The sequence below is a fragment of the Microcebus murinus genome, chromosome 21 (genome assembly GCF_040939455.1).
Source record: "Microcebus murinus isolate Inina chromosome 21, M.murinus_Inina_mat1.0, whole genome shotgun sequence".
NCBI classification, from domain to species: Eukaryota; Metazoa; Chordata; class Mammalia; order Primates; family Cheirogaleidae; genus Microcebus; species Microcebus murinus.
In genome coordinates this window covers 31967175-31981833 of record NC_134124.1, presented here as the reverse complement: position 1 = coordinate 31981833, position 14659 = coordinate 31967175, and the positions used below count along the sequence as shown (strand labels likewise).

Below are 14659 nucleotides of genomic sequence, written 5' to 3'. Positions count from 1 at the left end.
CTTTTCCTAGAGTATTTCAATTCTGCTCGTTAGCTCAATCGAATGTAGTTATCAGCGTAGCCCGTGTTGCTGGGTTTTGATGCCCTTTTTTCAGCAGTTAATTACAAGGGCCTTTATACTCCCTTACACTGAGCTTGCAAGACATGTTTAATTGGCTTCTGCTGCCACAAAAATACCTTTGAGTGATGCTTCGATAATGGCCACTCGCCCTGAACATCTACTGCACAGCCTGGTTAGCGCTGCCCGTTGGTTTCCATACCCGGGGCTTGTGCACCTTTGGAAGGCAAGCCTGTATCACCACTGGGAGAGACCACGCCCAGGAAAAATGGGTTGAGCTCTATGTAATTTACAAGTTGCCTAGAGCAAAAGAACCATTTCTCTGGATATGCCATGCCTCTGCCCAAGAAAACACTAACCTGTCCCAGCCTGTTCAGAAGGCCATCCATTGGCTCCCAATAGGTGACCTGGAATTGAAGCATCTCCTTAGGGTGTAGGCACCTGTCCATGGTCCTCAGAGACTGAAGCGAAAACCAGTCTTCTTCCCCCAGTGATCCTAAAAGCCAAATGGACTGGGACTCTCGGGGAATGTCTTTGAGAGACACATGGGAGGCAGTTGGGGGACAGTGTTGAGTGAGCTGCCCCCACCACTCTGCTAACCTTCTGGGTAAGAATGCCTACAGGCCAAGGAAAGCAACCAGGTCGGAGTGACAGATACCGAGACCAAACCCTGACTTTTGTCACCAGCCTCTTCCCAGCCCATAATAACTTGAGTCACACCCACACAGCCATGTTATAGGTTCCTTATCTTTATACTTTGAAAGTCAGAAAGAGGTAGAATAGCATGATGGGTGAGCCCTGAGGCTCCCAGACCAGGAAGGCAGGTTTGAACTTGACTCTCCAGTGTACCAGCTGAGCTCCCTTCGTGATGCTGCATAACCTCTCTGAACCTTGATTTCCTCCTGTGTTCACAACTAGTCCAATTGCAGTGAAATAAGTGTTTGAAGGAAGGGATGGCCGAAGGGTCATGAGAGCTTGGAGAGGGCAGCTGCAAATTTTGTGGGAGTTTGTACAGGAAGGTCTCATAGAGGAGGTGGCCCTTGAGGAGGGTCTTGATTCCCCAAACAGAGGAGGGGCCAGGACCGGTGTAAGTGAGACATAGGAAAGTGAAAGTACTTGGTATGCTCACGTGTTGCATAGAGGGTGGAACGATGCCTTGCTAAGGAGTCTGAGCTGTTTCCAGAAGAGCAGCCAGTTCTCATAGTCCTTATGAGCATGGGCAGACCTGGGTTCAAAGCCGAGTTTAGAGATGTAGCTCTCAGTGTCTCACTTTCTTCTTCTGTAAAGTAGGAACTGTTCTGAGACCAAAGTGACATAAGACATTTAAGATGCTCAGCTCAATACTTGATGCCTAATAAATGATATGTGCAATTATTATCGTGGTTGTGACGGTGGTATTGTCACAGTTTATAATGTAGGCCGCCAGGAACATTATGGAATATTCAGATTAAGAAGTTATACCTCATAGATGGTGTGGCATTTGATTATTTTAGGTGCTTAATACATTGTTTGATGGATTATTAATTGAAAACAGCCACTAAGAAATGGGGTTAAGTTTTGCAATTTCTGTCCTTGGTGGTTCTCACCTATGGGAATTGTGAAAAATGTTCCCATATTGCATCATTCTCCCGGTAAGGGAAAAATTTGTATCTTCTTTGTTGTAGGTTTTTGGTGGCTTCTCGTATTTCAATCTCTTAGCAGCTGGAAAAGTATGAAAAACATATATGAGTCTGAACTGCTGCCCTTAGTCTAGAAAGAATATATTGAATATCTCAAATAATAGATTCTTTGGTCTAGGACGAAAGAAGAAAGAATAGGCTGAAATCACAGAAGGGTCTGAGTGTGATGAACAGGAACTTTTCCTTAAGACTCGGAAGAAATCAATCTCAGGTCACATAACTTTAGAGCTAAAAGAGACCTCAGAGACTGTGTAAAAACGAATTGCTATATTTAATATTATTTGTTTTAAGGCAAATAAAATTAAGCAATGCCAACAATCCATTTTCAGAGTGCACACATTTCATTACTTTAATATTCAAAAATTCCTTTTGGGCTAAATGTTATTATCTCCATTTTACAACTGAGACTGATGAAACTGACACTCAGGGACAAGGATATGAATGACTTAGTTCACACGGCTAGCAATTACACAAGTCCTGGTCTTCCACTGTACAAAAAATGGACAGTCAATATTGAGAGCCTCCGTAGGGTTGGTTAGTACCAGCTGGAAATACGAATAAAATCAAGGAAGTCTTAGTTAAATTTCTACATGAGATATCGTGTGATTCTTTTAAAGGGAAACAAAGATCTCTGGAGGTCTAAGGAGGTGACGCAGCCTCAATGCACTGTCACAGAGAGAGCCCCAGGATGAGTTGACTGATGGCTTTAACCCAGAGTAGGGATGCTTAAAATCCTGTATTTGAATGGCATCTCACCTGGGCGCCCACCTCGTACCTAGAAAGAAATATCTCAGGTCTGGCTTCTGCATGCTGGTCATATTCACACTGCTGGGATAGTTTTTAATCCTTAGAGTCCAGTGGAAATATTTCTGAAACCCCCAGGGGGATGGGGGAAAAAAAAAAAAAAACACTTCTCAGTACCTCACTACAGTTTGTGCTTGGTGATTTAGAAAAAGTAGTGAAAAACAGAGATGTGGAAGATAAGTTTCCATGCCCGTTAGCAAAAGCACATTTCATCTTCCTGGTTTCTCCCTCCTTCCTCCCTCCTGCGCCTTTGCCTGGGATGGTTATCGCTCAAGAGTGTAACTAGGGAAACCACAAACCTGCCCCAATCACTATGGAGACAGCCATTTATTTGTCCAGCCTCTGAGTATTCATGACATCAGCAAGGCTGGCGAGTAAAACACAGATACTTCTTACAAAGAAATTCTGATGGCCGAGGAGGAAGGTTGGGAATGCACGGTAGGACCTTTCAGTGACTTTCGGGGCTCCCGCCAGCCTCACTGCAGGTGTGTTTGCAAAGCCCATTTTGCAGAAGATGCAACGAGGAGCCCTTTAGAGCCGACATAACTGAAAGCCGAGTATGTGAATCCACAGACATTTTAAGGTTTAGGGACATGGTTGAAGGGAATCACGTTCTGAAATAAATCTATTCCCACTGAGTCGGCCCCAAGGGTATATAACAGGGGAGCAGCGATGGCAGTTTTCCTGGGATCGCTACACAGGACTTTCAGTGCTAAAATAGGGGAGTCCCAGGCACAGCTTGGGGAGTTGATCCATCCAGTTTAAACCCCTTTGTCCTGACACGAGGTTGACCACAGGAAACAGGTTGTTTGAGGCAAACCTCGAAATGTGAGTGCACATTTTACAAACAGAAACCAAGCTTCCTTGGTCCCATTGGTCTAAAAGTTGCTGGAAAACAAATGAAGCTCTCTCACCATGAATGAGGGGTGTTTTGTTTTAGTTTGATTTGTTTTTTTTTTTGTCTGTTTGTTTATTTTGTTGTTATTGTTTTATTTATCTAGAAATGCCAGAAATGTGTTTCCAGTTTAAACTTGCCCAAATTAAATAGGCATTTCACTGGTTCCCCATAACTGTGCTTAATGCTAAATTGGTTTGCAGAGATTTTCCCCCTTGCATTTTTCAACACAAATTCATTTGCCAAATGCCCAACATACAGGAAACCATGTAAACACAGAAGTGGAGTTATTGATATTTCCCAGTGATGTGTAAAACACCTCTTTATCCTCCAAGGTCCAGTGTGCCTCCTTGTTGCTAATCCATCAATGGTGTTTGCATTATTGCCGAGCTTGCTTTCAGGAACATCCACTGGGGTGGATGCAGTTCTTTTCCTGCTGAGAAGTTGCATATGTTGAAAAGCAATATTATATATACTAAAAAAAGGGGTTATGCAATCCATGAGGCAAAGTATGCATATCAACGCTTGTTAAACTAGACTCGTGTTCAATTTAAACTAAGTTACAAACAAGCTATTCTGATCAGAAAGCCACTTGTCCTTTACATAGTAGGTTTGGTTGGTTGGAGTCTTCGAATGCTGACAGTCAATTATCTAAATATCTCTAAAAATAACTGGATACACCACGTTAAATGTCAGAGGTCAACAATTGCTTTACCTATTGTATAATATGTATTTGTATTTAAATGTATACGATATTACATGCAACTACATATACAGGAAAAATAGGCATAAAGTTGTCAGTTCTCTAGATAGGGATCTTTGTGGATACTTAAATAATTCATGGATCAGTAAACATATCTATATGCATGTATTCGCCGGTCTGGTGGACAAGTGCACAAAATGTGCAAAATAATAGATTCACCTCCTTTTGCTCATTTGAGATGTGGTTTTAATGTGGAATTACAGTAGCTCCCTAATGATGAGAAGTAGTGACAATTCATTAGCAGATTGTGGCTTAGATCAAGTGTTTGATTTGCCTAAAAAGTGTGACCAGTACTCAATTATATGAAGTATATGCATTTCTTTTGAACATAATTTTTTTTCCTTTTGCCTGTTAAAATAACCTTGAGCTTTGTTTTGTTTTTTTTTTCAAAGAACCCAGCCAGCAGCAATCGCTTCTATAATTTGTACTTCAATAGTGATTTTTAGAACGTTAAATTGTCATAAAAAACCAACCTTCAGAAGTGCTACTAGATTTTTTATTTTCTGCTTAAGGACAATTGGATAATGGGAAGAAAAGAAATAGTATGTCAAGGCTATTTCATGTTTTGTCTTCTGCCTTGTTTCATGAAAGCAGGGATTTCCCAGTTCATTTGTCTTTTTTTGTTTCTTTCTAATAGTTGCAACAATATTACTCAGTCTAGAAAAAGAAATATACCTCAAACATGTACTTGTATGAATATATATATTTCATCAAAACCAAATTCAAATTAGTTTAGTCTTTAGAATTCTCTTAAATTTTTTAAGATAATTGAGATGTAAAAACCACAGGTGGTAACCTTCTTCCAAATATTTTCAAAGGATGTCTTACACTTCATTACATATCCTGGGTATCTAATACAGTGTGAACATGTACTAGGACTCCGTTGCTCTTATGGGTTAATTAATTGTTGGATTCCACAACCGTGGACTTGCTTTGGGTTTCCAGTAAGCCTTCCCTTGTGAATTTCATGCAGAAGTCCCCCAATTATTTTGCACATTTTATGTAGGTAGTTTTATTCAGAAATTAACAAAACTGTTTAACTCCAGAGAGTGCTGAGTCGTAGCTGGTTCTCCCATTTAGTATGAGGAAGACTGCAGCAGATCTAGCCGCAGTCCTTCAGCAGAACTCTGCTGCTGAATTTCGGGCCCCCAGAGCGACAGTGCCCTCGGGCTAAATTTAACCAACCATCCGAGGAGACGAGACACAGGCCCCCAGAACATCTGGATGAGGAGTGAACAACTGGATAGATGTACCCTGGTATGCAGACCTTGCATGTAGATAATTAGTTGGGAATTCTGTTCTTCCAGATTCCTAAAGCCTGTTTCTGGAAATTTCTCTTTTCAAGGTATTCTTCGCGGGGATTCAAATGCATCACTGAAATCCTGCAATTTTCTTGTTTTTGTCTCTTTTCTTTCTTTCCTTCTTAATTTTTTTTTCTTGATTATTGTTGTTGGGAGATAGATTGGTAGATAGCTCTTAAAATTGTAGTCCGTTCTTTTTTAATCCTTTCTTGAGGATTTGGATATGCTTCTTAATTGTTAAAGCACAAAAATATTTCTAATCCTACTTCCTTTATGAAATTTCAAATTGTAATTGAAAGAGATGAACTGTGATAATAGGAGTAGATCACGCTTATGAATGGGAGTTCTTACAAAAGTGCTGTCTCCCTGTCTGCCGTTTGTGGAGATTATTTTAAGTCTTTGCTCATGCTGGCTTTCCTTTCTGCCTTGTTTATGTTCTCAGAGTATAAAAATACAGTAGTCAGAAAGCTCCTCTCGGGGAGTCTGCATTTAGTGCTTGTCTGAGGATTCCTTTCTAAATGGACTCTGGTATCATTTTAGCACTCATATTGTTTGCCGAAATCTGAGCTTGCCGGGGAAATTAGAGCAGTTAATTTAATATCATGAAATGTTTTGGGGCTTCTTAGCTTATTCAGAGAGAGGGGAGTGTAAATCAAATTGAGTATTCTGTATAAAGTAGAGGACAATAAAAAAAAAAAATGCCTCCAAAAAATTGCCAGTCTTCCCTCCATCCACTGTCTTCCTGATGCTCGTCTTCACCCTGGGCCCAGAGAAATCTCGTTTTATTCTAAGTCTCCTTCCCAGGGTCTCCCGAGGAGAGATCTGTGCCTCAGAAAGACGAGGAAGCCCGGAAGGCACTTAGCTCTTTGCGGGGATAGCAGGTGTGCTCGGGGCTTCTTCCTTGCTGGTGATGCCACTCGGCCAGGACAGTGTGGCTTGTGGCTTAGAACTTTATCCCAGGCAGTTTGGGCCCAGCCCTGACATGCCCGCCATAGAAGGACTTATTCTGCAACCGTCAGTGACCATGTGTGAAATGCCTGGCGCTGTGCTACACGCGGGGGTGAGTTACTTTGTGTGGAAGGGAGCAAGGATTCAGCTGCAGTGGGAAATACACTTCTTATTGCCCAGGAAAAACAGAAAGAGAGCTACCGGGCATCCTCAGACCGCTGCATCGTCTCTGCTCACATTTCCAAAGTTCTTTTTGCACATGCCTCCTAAGGGTGCGGGCTGGGCAGTGGGCTTTGTTGATTTGTTTTTGAGAGGGTCTTTGAACAAGGCCTTTCAAAGGCACGATAAGGACCTCTGACCTGAGAGTTTAGAATACGTGTCAGCAGCCGCTGGTCACATCAAGCCCCAGAAGCAAACTGCTAAGTCAAATAAATGCTTTGGCCTCAGCCCCGGAAGGTTCTGTGTGTGTTTAGTAGCACTCCACCCCACCCCACCCCCAAAGAAATGCTGGGCTGATGTTTATTTCGCCCCCCACCCCCCCACTCTCCTCTGCTTGAGGACTAACTTTTCCATCTCCAAGTTATTTTCGCAAAGAAAAACTCGTGTGAACCAAGTGCATATTTAGTTTGTTATGGGGACTTAGTGTATTTGCGTGAAATATCAGGAATGACGGTGGACAATTAATCGGGCTTTTCACAAATGCTCTGATGCTCGGTGCCATGGAGATGTAATAGCTGGAATGGAGTGACTGTTTGCCACATGGGCCCTGCAGCCCTGCAGCCCTGCAGCCCTGCAGACTCGGAATGAACGGGGTCTTGCCAATGGCCCTTTGACGACCAGGGTTAGGAGACAGTTCCTGTTTTGTTTATCTGTGATTATAACCAAAGGAGACAATCTCGATTATCACAAACGTCTTCTCGAAAAGCACATTGATGCATAAATATCTTAAATTTTGATACGTTTCATGTTTTAATATAGTCTATAAAATATACCCACCATGACGCTTATGGTAAAGCTCAGTTTTCCCCATTACAGGGAAACAACTAGATGTCAACTTCTGCCAACTGCTAAAAATATTTAAACATCGTTTAATGGATAATATAGTCGATGTCTCTGCATTTAGCGCGACAGTGACCAGCACCCTCTCTGAGTCTCTGTCCCCACCACTCCAGTTTGCTGAGTTACAAGACTCTGTGTGGTGGGGTTTTTTTTTTAAATCTTTTGCCTATCTTCCCCAGCCCACTTTTTTATTCTTCCTACCACTTCAGTTTTTCTCTTCTTTCTATGCCTTTCTCTTCTGCCCTGCAGATTCCATTCTTTCCATGTAAAATGCTGTACACTTAGAGCCTCCTGTTTGGTTTCTGGTCTCTCAAAAGGAATGGAAAATGCTTCACAAATTCAGCAAATAAATAATATACTAATAGCAAAGTCCCCTCTGAAACGTCTGCACAAAAGCCAACGCACCACAAACCGCCACCTCCACGCACCCTGGACTTCCCGATTTGATGATTTAGATTCTTTGCTACTTAGGCGGATGGTGTCGTTTTTGCCGAATTCAGCATGTTCATCGAACAATTTCTTGGAGCCAAAAGCCAGTCCACTGCGTTTCTGCTTGGTAAGGTTTGGTGGCCTTGGCGTGGGCAGGGGTTGTTGATTCATCAGCCTTTAAACTGATGATAAATCCCGAAGCTGGGCCGCAGGACTAGACCGCCTCCCAGAACCGCTGCGGGAATCCATGACCCCCCCGGCCGCGAGAAACCCAAGGAAAAAGACGCTCAGCAAACTCTTGCTGAGAAATTCTATCTGGAAGAATTCGGGATACACGGTGAGACTCCATGTAACAGTCTCATCGGGGAGAACTTTGAAACACTGGATACAGGACTCACCAACCTAAAGTGCGCTTCTGCTTCTCAAAATGCCTGTTTACTGTTTATTTTTTAATTCTAAATACCTAAATCTTATAATGCGAACATCTCTTGAGATGATGCGATTTCCCATAATCTCGTGGCAGAGCCTGTTTATTGTAACGCACAACATCACTCTAATTGTGTTTCCTGCGTGTGCATTTGTACAATCCTACATCTATATACTTTCCCAAGGATAACAGTATTTTCATTTTAATTCTGCCTGTCTTTGGCAGAAAATAAAGCGGTCAGAAAGGGTTACCAAAGGTAGCCTTGACTCAGCTTTTATGGAGAGTCATCTTGGGATAGTTTAGTGCAAATTACAAAGGAAGATTCCAGCAACAGGAAATCAATCCCTCCAAAAAAATGAGAGGGGCTCAATATTTCTTTTTCTGAGACAAAAAAAAAAAAAATTTAAAAAGAGTCTATAAAGGAGTTTTTCAGTATGGCCATACATTTCAGCCCGCACTCCTGAGGACCACAGTGTGCTCTGCAAACAAAGTACAATAAATGAGCTGGTGTTAATAACCGTTTTCAGTGTAACATCTTTTTTGGGGGTTTTTTTTGGGTGGGGGGGGATCAAACGGATTTTATATCATATCTGATATTGAAGTTAGGGTGTGGCCATGGTAAATATCCTAACTACACATCATATATGTATTAATATTTTGATTTAGAGAAAACAGGATCTATTTGTTATCCCTCAACTAAATTACCACAGTCCCCAGCTAGAACGTATATTAGTCAAGGCACCCTTTTAAAAGACGTTATTTGCATGCTCATGGGATGGAAAGGGGAATAGAAAAGGAATCCTGAAATAGGTGCATTTAATTCTCCCCAATTTAAATGTAAGTGGTACATCTTTAAGGCAGTGACGATATTTCTTTTATTCGCCCCATCGTGAACACTTCCATCAATGAATTTCTTTAATGGTGATGGTGGTTGGTGCAGTTTGAGGGAATCTGTATTTAGTCAGAAAATGCTTCAATAGAATGACCCACCAGATGCGCCCCATAACAATGCACGGAGGCATCAAACCACCACAGACATTTGGTGCTTAGAATAATAAAAAGACTATAAAATTAGATTAGTTGAGTCTAATTTGGAATTGGTATATTCCCCATGCACCCTCGCCGCTCTTGGGCAGATCAAGCCTTGAGATTTAGCGTGGTGTCGGCTTGGGAGCCTGCAACTTCCAGTAAAAGGCAGGCGAGGGGCCGGGAGAGAGAAAACAGCATTCTGGGAGGTCGCGGAGGGCAGAGCAGTGACCTCCAATGATTTACAGGCCTTTAGCTTAATGAAATTGTTTCAGTGACATGACGGTAAGAGCTCGTAATGGATTGGATGCCCTAATGTAATGAAATTACTCCCTTCTGCCTAAAAAAAAAAAAAAAAAAAAATGCGCAATTAATATTTACTGAGACCTGACAGCCTTTGGTGCGCTCGTCTGTGTAGTTCTCTCAGACAGTCAGAGAGGAGAGACGGAGCGGCGTGGCAGACAGGCTGGCTCTGCGCGAGCTCCCGGCGGGGACGAGCAGAGCCTGCGAGGGGGTGGAGGGACAGGCGCTCGGGTGGCCCGGGCCGCCCGGCCCCGCGGCGCTGCCCCGCTCAGCCCTCATGCTCTCCCTTGCTTTCCCACAGGCAACTGGACAACAACCACATCAGCTGCATTGAAGATGGAGCCTTCCGAGCCCTGCGCGATCTGGAGATCCTGTGAGTGGATTTTGCGATCGCCGCCTTGTGTGTGTGTGTGTGCGTGCGTGTGTGTGTGTCCGTGTGCGGAGGAGAGAGGGGGAGTGTGTGTGCAGAGGGGGCTCCGTGCGGATGCGTTTCTGGTCTTCTACTGCAGTGCTATTAAAATTGGGAACCGGGAGATCCCTCCGGCTCACCTTGGCCAAAGTGTTTGCAGGCAGCAAAGTGTGATTTCTCACCTCCCACAAACTGGGGTTCCTGCTAATTAAGTCTCAATCCAGTCTTTCTCCCCCGGCGCTGGCGCTCCCGCAGTATTTGTTGCTGGGAGAGACAGATGGGCTGGAGCAAGCCCCCCAGAGCCATGCGTGTTTGAGCCAGGGCACGCCGGGAGACAGGTTCCAGGGCTGGGGCCAGTGAGACAGGGTGAGCGCCTGGAGGTCAGCTGGAATCGCCCAGAATCAGAAAGGGACCTTGTCACAGCACTGGGGGGGATGCCAAGCAGCCTGGGGAAGTCCAGGCATTGCCTCTGCTCCTGGGCTCGCATCTCAGGTTTCAATTCAAACTTTAAGCCGGTGACCGTGACCTTAAAGTGGCGGGGAGGAAAAGATGAAAGGAGGTAGTCCCTTCCCCATGATCGCACCCTGTGTGCCTGGTCTAGAGAAAATGTGTAGCTGTCTTTCTGTGTTCTGGATTTCCATATGGGTCTAACTAAGGAAACCTGATTTCCAGGAGGAAAGTCAGCTAGGAGTCATCTTGGGGTCATTCAAACTAAAGTTGAATTGTGTAAGAAAACATTTTGATTGTCCCCACCAAAACCACACTTGCAAGCTGTCCCTCACTGGGGGAAACCTGGAGAGGAAGGCAGTGCAGCACAGTAGGACTTGTGTCAGGAGATGTGTGTTTCGGTCCCCATTCTGCCGCTAATTAGCCGTGTGACCTTGGGCAAGTCTCTTCGGCTCTCGGAGCTCCCGTTTTCTCATTTGTAAAATGCAGGAGTTGGTGGCTCTGTCTTGGGAGTGACTTCCCCTTTCCAAATTCTGTAATTGCTTGGTTCTAAAAATAATTCTGGTGGTACTATTCTAGCCAGTGAATGGAAGAGAGTAGGATTTCTTGAGCATCCCTCTAAAAATAAAAAATGACATAGTCACAGGTTACCTCTCTCTGATTCCAGAAGAATGAATGAATGCCAAATGAATGAATGAGTAAATATATTCGAATGTTCCTTTGCACTGTAAGGGAAGGGTGAAAGGTCCTCCCTCCACCTGGCTTTTCACCTGGCCCCGCAGACACCAGCAGCGGGTCGGGGAGAGCCTGTCCCACGTTGCTCGAGAGGAAGGTGATTCCAGGAGGGATCACGGGAGTGGGAGGGGGTGCTGATGCCGCAGGCTGCTTGAAATTGGCCGAAAGCCGAGAATTCCTGGTACAGAGCAGGCAGGGCCCGCAGGGAGGGAGGTCAGGTTGTCATTCCTGAGATGGATGGTCTCTCCTTCCCCAAACTCTGACCCCGGAACCGGCATCGAATGCCTGTCAGCGAGGGAGAGGATGCCAGGCCACATTTGGTGACCTAGGACTTCTCCCATCGGGAGGCCGGGCACCGAGAAAGGCAGGCAGGCAGGCAGGCAGGCTTCCCTCGCCTGCAAAATAGCGTGTGTAGACAGGGCTGTTAGGAGCATGTCACCTTTTTCCTCCCTTGACGGAGAGAATGAGAAAGATAAGACAATTCCTTGGGAAGAGACCAGGAAATGGACGTCAGCAGCTGCCACGAAACAGCTGTGACGACCCGACAGCCGCATGTTCATTGTGTGCTGGGAGTGGTGTCGTCTCGCCAGGAAGCAGTCGGGGGTGGAGCAGAGGGTGGAGGACAGGGCTTTACCGCCAGACACACCTGGGCATAGAATCCGAGGCCATGGGACTTGGGTCGAGCTTCTTAACCTCTCTGAGTCTATTTCCTCAACTTTATGAAGATACAAGTTATGTACCGCATAGGAGGGACTCTCATAAACATTGTCCTTTCCAATTCCCTGACTTTCGTCCCAACGTGCATGCCCTCACCCCCCCCCACCCCCACCCCCCCGCCCAGGGCAGAATTGGACAGCTCCTTTCTACTCAGGTGTTTGCTATTTAAAAAAAATAAATTGATATCCAGATACACCAGGTGTCTCAAAAAAGTTGAAAAACCTGTGACAAAAAAAGAAACCAAAAAGTTCTCAGTCTCCATCATTACAAAGAGCCCAGAAAGGATCTGATTAGTTTATCTTCTCAATTCCAAACAGAGCCAGATCAATAGCTTAGTTTTAAAGATGCTCTCATTTGGCTTCACACGGCTAAGTACTTAAAATTAATCATAATCAGTTATTCCATGGGTTTTTAATTTCCAGCAGAGGCGCAGGGCTTTGGAACCATCCATCTTAATGGTGAGCCATCCTGAAATTGGCTGGAGCTGACATCTCCATTTGAAGAACCTCCCCTCCCCACCCCCGGCCTTCCAAACCTCATCCACACATTGACATTTCATAATGCTTCTCTGTAATCACGATTTAGGCACCACAAAGAACCTTGGCAATGAAATAATAAATAGGAACTAAGTGAGGGTGTCACTCATTAACTTAATACATTTTTCAGAGACAGGAGAGTTCAAAACACCCTATCCCCAGAAAGATCATTTTTAAATATCGAAAGCTTAAAAGTCCACAAATTAAGAAGACAAAACATAACATTTTGGGTGTGTTTTCTCTGACATTAGGCAGCGTGAAGTAGGACACAAGGGAAGACTAACGATTATCTTACGGAAAGCTCTCAAAATTAAGGAAAGTTTGCAGATGTTAACAACTAGCAGAAATATTTCACATGCGATAACTCTGTTATTTCATCGTTTCCATGGGTGGAAACACCATAAACTTTCTTTCCATCAAGGCTAGCGTTGGTTTCACCAGCTCCACTGAATGAGAATTTAGGAGGTGAGACTGGGAGGGAACCGCTGACGAGGAGGAGAAATGAACCAGTGCGAGGTTGGAAAAGACTGAGATCTGCCCCCCTCAACCTCATTTTTTGGGGGTATGACAAGTACAAAGTGGTGTGGTAGACAAGAAAAAGAGCTACCACCCTCCCTTTTCCAGGGAGTAAGAAGAAAATCATTGTAGGGGTGAAACTTTTTAAGGCTCCAGCTAGCAGTTACTCATGCCCAGAGGGGTAACCAGTGCTTTTACATATACTAGCTCTTAATTCTCAAAAATTCCATTGATGGAGCTGCTATTATCATCACCCTCCTTCTACAAAGAAGTAGCCCCTCTCAGAGAAGCCAAGGGACTGCTCCGCTAATCAGCAGCAGAGCCTGTGTCATTAGCCATTCCAAGCCGCCCTTGGGGTCTGGGCTGCCAAGGCTATCATGGGGCCTGGCTCCCCTTGAGCACGGCTGGTGGGGCTGCGGGACGGTGTGAACTGGCCCAGGCTGATGTGAACTGGCCTAGGCAAACCACCAGCGACTCCCAGTCCTGCTGGGGAGAACGACAGAGCCTCCCACAAGCCTGTGCAATTGTCCTTGTCACTCCCTTTACCCGGTTAATGGGTCCCCACAAAGTTGAAGGTAAATCAAACTCTCAGGAGGAAGAAAAGCATCCTGTTTTTCCACTGGCTTACATCGTAGTCCCAGAGACGATTAATTCCCACTCCTGGCCGTTGCCAGTTGACTTTGGCACGCAACAGTTTGGGGGCTCTGTTTCCCAGACACCACCCCCCCCCAAAGATACAGCCTCAACTTGGTGGCACTTAAGGTTCTTAATTGAGGGACCCAGCCTCTGTGAGTCAGACCCACTTCTGTTACCCTAATCATTGCCCTTTAACTTCCACCTGTTTTGTACATTTGGCGATTCACGTACAGTACTAGGTTTGTTCCAAGTAAGTCCCGCTTACGCTGCAGCTGAACATGCCAAGACTGCATTCCCAACTCTGTGCGACCAGGAATGGCTGTGGCCGTGCTTTGAGCCATGGCTTTCTAGCCCCCGCCAGCCAGGCTGGGGACAGCCAGGCGCTTTGGTGACAGCCGCACCTCCCCGCCCGCCATGCCATTGTGGGTCAGAAGAGATGCGTAACTCTAATGAAACACAAGCAGAAAGTAGAGCCATATGAAACAAAAGTGAGTTGTTAACAAAATAAGTCATTAAATTTTTTTTCAATAGTATTGCGGGAGGGGAAAAGATATTTTCAGACACTGTCTCCTGATTAAATGGAGCAAGTCAGAAGTTCAGTAGATACGGTGTCAAAAACGCCAGACCGCAGACATCAGTAACACGTCCTGCAAATGCTCTTATCTCCCAGTGAGTGGTCTGCCTTGGATAAACCACTGGAACCTGCGAGATCGCATGGAGATCCAACAGGTCTGTAGATAACGGCATGTGCTGTTTTGAAGCTCTCACTCCCATTTGTCGCTTGCCAATTTTGGAAATTCAGTGACATTATCATAGGCTGGTGCTGGCAGGATCGTAGGTGGCTCCAGAGCGCCCTCCTCTTGTCCAGATAGGACACACAGAGCAGGCAGTGCAGGGAGGCACGTGCCTCCTAACATTCTGCACCCCGCCTGGCTCACCGGGTCCCCGCCTGGCTAGGAGACTTGCCTGAGG

The 14659-nt window shown here is 45.0% G+C and overlaps 1 protein-coding gene across 1 annotated transcript in view; it reads left to right on the top strand.

Annotated features, from left to right (window-relative positions):
- The window catches only part of SLIT3 (slit guidance ligand 3), a 586308-nt gene that overhangs the window by 413200 nt on the left and 158449 nt on the right, over window positions 1–14659 (top strand). Inside the window, exon 6 of the mRNA XM_012780961.2 lies at window positions 9993–10064. Within this exon, the coding sequence (XP_012636415.2) occupies window positions 9993–10064 (72 nt within the window). The remainder of the gene's footprint in view (window positions 1–9992; window positions 10065–14659) is intronic.